The sequence below is a fragment of the Penaeus monodon genome, chromosome 3, assembly GCF_015228065.2.
Source record: "Penaeus monodon isolate SGIC_2016 chromosome 3, NSTDA_Pmon_1, whole genome shotgun sequence".
In the NCBI taxonomy this organism is placed as follows: domain Eukaryota; kingdom Metazoa; phylum Arthropoda; class Malacostraca; order Decapoda; family Penaeidae; genus Penaeus; species Penaeus monodon.
In genome coordinates this window covers 47,654,386-47,662,428 of record NC_051388.1, presented here as the reverse complement: position 1 = coordinate 47,662,428, position 8,043 = coordinate 47,654,386, and the positions used below count along the sequence as shown (strand labels likewise).

General features: G+C 37.3%; 2 protein-coding genes across 3 annotated transcripts in view; both read right to left on the bottom strand.

The window, feature by feature from the left end:
* LOC119595723 (pupal cuticle protein Edg-84A-like) overlaps positions 1 to 568 on the bottom strand; it is a 697-nt gene extending 129 nt beyond the window's left edge. The window contains exons 1-3 of the mRNA XM_037944836.1: positions 530 to 568; positions 290 to 376; positions 1 to 188 (exon numbers count right to left, since the gene is read on the bottom strand). The exon at positions 1 to 188 is cut by the window's left edge and continues 129 nt beyond it. Coding sequence (XP_037800764.1) covers positions 1 to 188; positions 290 to 376; positions 530 to 541 — 287 coding nt within the window. The 5' untranslated portion in view covers positions 542 to 568. The remainder of the gene's footprint in view (positions 189 to 289; positions 377 to 529) is intronic.
* The window catches only part of LOC119595647 (cuticle protein 7-like), an 8,572-nt gene extending 4,356 nt beyond the window's left edge, over positions 1 to 4,216 (bottom strand). Inside the window, exons 1-3 of one of the 2 annotated variants that reach the window (XM_037944764.1) lie at positions 4,189 to 4,216; positions 3,968 to 4,054; positions 3,498 to 3,812 (exon numbers count right to left, since the gene is read on the bottom strand). In XM_037944764.1, coding sequence (XP_037800692.1) covers positions 3,540 to 3,812; positions 3,968 to 4,054; positions 4,189 to 4,200 — 372 coding nt within the window. In that variant the 5' untranslated portion in view covers positions 4,201 to 4,216 and the 3' untranslated portion in view covers positions 3,498 to 3,539. Of the gene's footprint in view, positions 1 to 3,497; positions 3,813 to 3,967; positions 4,055 to 4,188 lie in introns of those variants that run through there. The other variant, XM_037944757.1, reaches the window with a different exon arrangement.
* Positions 4,217 to 8,043: the final 3,827 nt, after the last annotated feature.

Genomic DNA, 8,043 nt, shown 5'->3' with positions numbered 1-8,043 from the left:
GTAGCTGACCTCGGCCACGTAACCGGAGTCACCGTTGACAGTGTAGGCGACCTTCTGCAGCGACCGTCGGAAAGGAGGACGTAGTAAGAACCCTGAGTATCGTAACCATCGCGAGCTTCCTGGTGACCGAAGTCGTTGCCAGAGTAGTCGTCCTTCACTGCATAGTTGAAGTCGTACTTGGCAGGGACCTAGAAAACGATGCATAAAATTAGAATTATGATATGCAAGTTATGTTATGTAAAATTCACCCCCCCCCCCCCAAAAAAAAAAAATGCAAATTTATACTTACCTCATAGGTTGACTGAGGAGCATAGCCATAGGCTGGTTGAGAAGGAGCAGAGGCAGCAATGGCCACGAGGGCGAGGGCAACAACAGTCTAGAAGGAAGTACATATGCAATTGCGAGATCTTTGTAGCTTTCTACAGATACTAAAAAAAATTACGGTTTAATCTAATTTGCTACGGTTAATATCGCTTGTAAGGTGTGATCTGGCTTTGTCTGATTAAGGCAGGCTTGTCATATCTGTTACCTTAGTGAACATGGTGGTAGATGAAGTGTGATGCTCCCATAAATCACCAAATCTGTTTTATACTGTGGTCCGCGAATAGGCCTATTGTAAATACGCCCCTTCCTTTCGTGTGACCTTGCCCTTGAAATACATTCATTATATTTGTCTCTATAACTGGCTATATTACTCTCTCAAAGGTACTGTGAAAGTTTATCACCCCGCCCATTGTGCATTTTTCAACGTGAATGTTCTAGAAGCTATGTTAACAGTAAATTATTGTCAGAATCGATATTAGAACTGGCGATACTAACATGGGTCAGATTTTATTCTTTACCTTTGTTATACAGCTGATTCTAGGATAAAACTGTCCACAGTTCTTTTAAGGAACGTCTAAATTGACGTCAGTATACCAGACTGCAATATGATACCTACAAACATGCATACAATATCTACAGTACGTATATATTATTGCTATGTCCATGTATACGAAGATATCTCTGATACCTTGTAAGCAAATTTAGACTCTATTTATCACGACTTTTAACCTTTAATTCTGCTCTATGCGATATTTATGTTAGTGGGTATGCGTATCAGTTTGCATGTATATGTATGCCCACATGCATACACGCAGAAATGCACAAGACAAATAAGCCTTAATGGTTGAGGTACTTAGATAAGCGCTACTTAAGTGGTAGTGGGTCATGCAATAAACACTATATCAGTATATCAGTAACAAAGTAAATTTCAGATTTAGCACAATCGTGGTCGTTAGTAATTGAACCATATTTTTGAAGATAAGGTAATCGAAGGATCAGTAGTAATTTATGAAGTGATAATATGGTCTTTAATAGAGGGGAAAATAATGGCTATAATCCAAGTTGAAGGTCACCCAGAAGTAAGGCGCGTGTCTACTATAGGCTTATTCGTGAACCACAGTATAAAAAGGGACTTAGTGAATAATAGGAGCATCACACTTCATCTACTTCCATCATGTTCACTAATGTAAGAAATGTCATCCTGCCTAAATCAGATTTATATTAGAACAAAGTTTACAAGCCAAAAAATAACAATGATAATAAAAAAAATCGTAGCACATTCTATAATGCGTTATTTTTGCACTTGGGGGAAAAAAACGGAACTCGTCATTTCATATTCTCACTTCTTTCTAGACTATCTTTGCCCTCGCCTTCGTGGCCGTTGCTGCCTCCGCTCCTTCTCTGCCAGCCTATGGATATGCTCCTCAGCTTGTCTATGAGGTAGGTACAGTTTTGGTAATCTAAATATCACATGCTTCTGAATAAAATTAATGAATGAACATATAAATAAGTATAGTATAGCATGCTCCTAATTTTATGGATATTTTCCACGTAGCTGCCAAGTACGACTTCAACTTTGCAGTGAGGGACGACTACTCTGGCAACGACTTCGGTCACCAGGAAGCTCACGACGGTTACGATACTCAGGGTTCTTACTACGTTCTCCTTCCCGACGGTCGTCTGCAGAAGGTCGACTACGCCATGAACGGTGACTCTGGTTACGTGGCCGAGGTCAGCTACGAGGGTGAGGCCCAGTACCCCGAGTACAAGCCTGCCTACAACGTTGTACCTGCCTACAAGCCTACCTCTGTCTACGCTAAATACATTTCATAATTATATTATTTATTAAAAAGAGAGTCTACTAACACTTATATTTTTAACCTGGTCACTTGAATAATTAGAAACTGTCTTTAAGCATAAAATGAATGGTAGTTCCAAAATCCGACATTTAAAATTCCTCATTTACGTTATAAAAGATCATGCGGTTTCTTCTTTCTCTTCTTACGGTATGTCAGTTAGTAGGCATAAATCATAATGATTGAAATGTTTTATACCACATAGGTTGCTGTGCATTATCGTAGCTGTGTCTAACCTTTGAGAAGCCCTCACCCAGATGCCAAATGCTTGTGCAGCGAATCTGAACAAATTCAGAAACGTTTGAGGCATAAAGTACTGATTTTACAGGTACTATATTTATTCACAAAGGCAAGCACCGCATCTCCTATTGTATAGTTTGTAAAGCTCTAAAGAATACGTAAGAACCTTTCACCAGTTTTCAGAGTAACGTTTATGTACGTCGTTTAATATTGATTTAATAATTTGATTTAATAATTTCTAAGCAAAATACCATCCTTTTCTTATTTGAGTACAAATACTACTAGCCTAAATATTCTATTTGCGTGATATTATCTATATCACGCAAATAGAGAAGTTGGACATTCATATTCACAGGTTCGTTTTTGTGTGCATGTAGAAGTATGAGACCGTTCTTAACTACTGTTGGCCAGTTTCAGCCTTTGCTCGCCATGGTAGCACTGAACTGTTAACAACACGAAATTTCCTTGCACAACTTATATGCCTTGCCGATAGCTCGAAAGAAATTGTTAAAAACTGTATATTTTAAACGATGTACTGTTAGCGGTTATTTTCATCTGTACAGTAAAAGATGACCCGCACCAGCACCTACTGAAGTAATTGAGAGGTCCATGATGTTTATGATTAAATTAAGTTACTCGAACAGTTCTTGATTAGAAAATAACTAATGAGATTAAGTACTGAATATTGACCTCCGTAAATAAATACATATAGTACAAATGGCTTTCAACATCCCTAAAATTATTTAGGCTCGCTACATACTCCTTAAGATTATGATGGGGTCTTCTGAAACATAGTATGTTTCGGACTTAATTACCCGATATTTTGGTTTGACGCAACTGTGTGCACCACATCTTCAAATATGAAACTTTTCAGTTATTTTAATGTTTTATATTTACTTATTGCCATATTTTAGGAATATTTTTGAAAAATATTTTACCTGCAATTTCGAGGTAAGATGTGCATTTCTTTTGTCGTGTAATTGAAGAATCCTGAGATGTTGGCTTTGGAAACTAACCGAATACTGTACACACCCCCACTTTTAACTAATTCAAGTTGACAGGCGAAAGAGATAAGTGTTAGTAGACTCTCATTTTAATAAATATTCATCATAAATATATTCAATAGGCGTAGGTAGGAGCTGGCTTGTATGCAGGGGCTGGGTTGTAAGCAGGCTTGTACTCGGGGTATTGGGCCTCACCCTCGTAGCTGACCTCGGCCACATAACCAGAGTCGCCGTTGACAGCGTAGGCTACCTTCTGCAGACGACCGTCGGGAAGGAGGACGTAGTAGGAACCCTGAGTATCGTAGCCATCACGGGCCTCCTGATGACCGAAGTCGTTTCCAGAGTAGTCGTCTTTCACAGCATAATTGAAATCGTACTTAGCAGGGCCCTGGAAAAGTTCCATAGAATTAGAATCTTGTGATACTAGATTGTTTATATATATATATATATATATATATATATGTGTGTTTGGTGTGTGTGTGTGTGTGTGTGTGTGTGTGTAATAAAAGTGATTTTCAGATTTAAGATTTAAAGTGTACTTACTTCATAAGATGGCTGAGGGGTATATCCATAGGCTGGTTGAGAAGGAGCAGAAGCAGCAACGGCCACGAGGGCGAAGGCAATGACAGTCTAGAACGCAATAATTATACCATATTTCAAGTTCTTTTCATATTTTCTTGTCAGCCTATCATGGAAAATATTGCGAATATTACAAATGTATCTTTTTGGTTACAAATTATATTTACTGTCCTGATGTTTCTCACCTTGGTGAACATGGTGGAGGTAGATGAAGTGTCATGCTCCGATCTTAAAGGTCCCTTTTATACTGTGGTCCACGTGTAGGCTTACACTAGACACGCCCCTTCCTTTCGAATGACCTTCACCTTGGATTATAACCATCATCTTCCTCTCCTTCACAGACCATATTCCACCGTACAAATTACATTCATCTGCAACATTGCACAGATTTCTAAATATAATTAATATATATAATAGGAGGAAATGTTGAATGTAATCTCACTTAATACATTATCATATTAATGTTGTAAAAAAATAGAATATTCTACTAACAAAAAATTGGTTCAACTATATATGCCTACCAGAATTAAACATTGCATTGCAAATTGATATAAAAAATTTAGTAACACTGTTCATTTGTTCCTTTTTAGCCAGCCTTTGGCTATGCACTTCACAAACCAGTGAGGGAGAACAGACTAACAACGCTCGCGCGCCCATGTATGTACTGTACTTGTATATCCATGGCCCTTTCTGTATCTGATGTTTTCCTGTGTATATGCATGTGTGTACACATATATACTTATATATGTGTATACGTATATACATATATAGATTGATACTGATGTACATATATATATACATAGACACACACAGACGCGCACGCATGCATAAATTTATGTATATACGTGTGTGTGTGTGTGTGTGTGTGTGTGTGTGTGTGTGTGTGTGTGTGTGTGTGTGTGTGTGTGTGTGTGTGTGTGTGTGTGTGTGCTTATGCGTATGCATATAGATAGGTAGATACGTGTGTGTACACACCCACGATTTTATTATCAATTCAAAGAGAAAAAATGGAACCATATATGGCATTGTGTTCATATAAAAATGCAAATTTATAGACATTGTTTTCTAAAATAAAATAGCAGTAGTAAAGAGAAACGTAATGAAGAATATTGAATTGTAAATTTACAAAAAATGGCAGACACAAACATGAAGAAATTATATAACTTACATAAAGATTGATGGGGAGCACAGTAATACGAATGTTATTTCAGTATCTACGAATACAATAACATCTAAATAAGGCTGCAAAAACCTGCTTTCTCTCTCTCTCTCTCTCTCTCTCTCTCTCTCTCTCTCTCTCTCTCTCTCTCTCTCTCTCTCTCTCTCTCTCTCTCTCTCTCTCTCTTACCACATATGTACAATGTGCAGTATGATAAACCGCTACTGTAATGTTGCGCAAATTTTCAATGTAAACATGGAATAGAGTCATTATGGAGTGGATGATGATTGTATTTCAGCGTAAAGGTGGCACGGAAAGAAGGGGCGTTTCTACTATTGTCCTACTCGTGGAACACAGTATACAAAGCACATGGTGAGAAGGAGTATAACATTTCATCTACCTACATGTTCACCCCGGTAAGAAATACTGTAAACACCCATTATTAGATTTATAATAGGATATTGCTAATTACATAAAATAACCGGAGCAATGATAATTCAGTGCATAATAAAATGTGAAAGGAAATCCTAATATCATACATTTTTTGAGATTGCCGTTGCCCTCATTCCCGTGGCCGTTGATGCACCTGCTCCTTGTCAACTAGTCTATGGTACTTCAGCCTAATTATTAGGTAGAATTATAATTTCTGGAATCTAAAAGTTAATTTTACTAACAAATTATCTATCTGTTTCTATATGTATATTACGCAGGAAAACTACTCCGGCAACGACTTCGGTCATCAGGAGGCCCGTGATGGCTACAATACTCAGGATCCTTACTATGTTCTCCTTTCCGACGGTCGTCTGCAGGTCAATGGTGACTCCAGTTACGTAACCGAGATCAGCTACGAGGATGAAGCCCAGGGCTTTATGCTGTGAGTGGAGAACCACCTCATTCATTACATCGGGACTGCATGATCTACATCCAGGTTGGTTTTCAACACTCTTGAGGACAGCCGATCCTAAGGTAGGAGAATGAGGAATCTTGTAGATGAGATTGCTATTACTTATATGCCTATATATATATATATCATTTATATGATATATCTATATACATACGCATTTATATATATATATATATATATATATATATATATATATATATATATATATATATATATATATATATATATATATATGTGTGTGTGTTTGCGTGTGTATACAGACATATATTTCTGTATGTATGCATGTGTGTGTTTCTGTATGTGTGTGTGTGTGTGCGCATACATATATATATATATATATATATCTATATAATATATATATATATATATATATATATATATATATAATATATATATATATGACATATATATATATATATATATATATATATAATATATATATATATATATATATATTATATATATACACGAGCCATATTTTATTTTTTACACTCTACAGTTTAGCGGATAGATATATACAGATGCTCCAATGTCATTATCTTATTCTGCTACATATCCATGTCTGTATTTATGCACACACACATACACATTTGACAGTGTGCAAAAATAGACAGGATAAAAGGAACCTATCTATCATATAATATACTCACTCAACCACTCTATTTACTAGATATAATTATACTGAATATATACACTGCGTTTGAGTGTAGCTGGGCGTACATGAGAGAGCGCGCGCTCTCATCTTTCTTGTGGTCATTCCACGTGTACACTTCTCGCGAGTATGCTTGTTTGTCTTAATACTATAGATCGAAGGATGTGAAAAATAGGATTCCTTTTAAGTTTCTTCATTGAAATGTGGTCAAGTAATCGATACCTGTCCGTTATGTCGGTAACGAAAATGTGTGGAAAGAAAACTGAGATTGCTAAATTGGTAGTGCAACAGAGTAATCACGAGAGTACTCAAGACGGTCTTGTATTGGCAGTTCATTACATTCTATCTTTAACATGGATAGGATTATTTTATATTATACAAGTTATATAATGATATGTAGACTGGGAAATGAGATGTGTTAGTAGACTTCCTGTTTAATAAATATCCATCATAATGTATAGAATTTCATTTAGGCGTAGATAGGTGCTGGTTTGTAGGCAGGCTTGTACTCGGGGTACTGGGCCTCACCCTCGTAGCTGACCTGGGCCAAGTAACCAGAGTCGCCGTTGACAGTGTAGGCGACCTTCTGCAGACGACCGTCGGGAAGAGTAACGTAGAAAGATCCCTGAGTATCGTAACCATCGCGAGCTTCTTGGTGACCGAAGTCATTGCCGGAGTAGTCGTCCTTCATGGAATAGTTGAAGTCGTACTTCGCAGGGACCTGGAAGAATATGCATAAAAATAGAACAATGCAATACATTTTTTTCTTTTAAGATATGTATTATTCACACACAAAAAAAATCCAAATTTATACTTACCTCATAGTTTGGCTGAGGAGTATAGCCATAGGCTGGTTGAGAAGGAGCAGAGGCAGCAATGGCCACGAGGGCGAGAGCAACGACAGTCTAGAGAGAAAATATATTAGGAGTTATTTGTATCTTTCTTCATTATGATAAAAAATAAATCGGTTTAATCTAATTTGCTACGATCAATATCGCTTGTAAGGTATGATCTGCTTATGTCGTAGACACACGAAGGCATTATCATGTGAACAACATGAGGTCAAAGCGGATGCTACATGAACGGGCGAAACAAACAAGCCGGGACGAGTCATCAAAAATAGAATATCATTGCGAGGACTCAAGCGAACTCCACACACAAAATATGGTCAACAGGACAAGACGCAGACACAAAAAATAAGGGCACACCATGACGTCAAAGTGTTGAAAACATCTCGTGACAAAGTGACGCCACGTGACAGACCAACAGAAGCAAAAACGAAGGCACAAGTGCGAAAACAACAAGTAGTTCTAAGTGATCGCAAT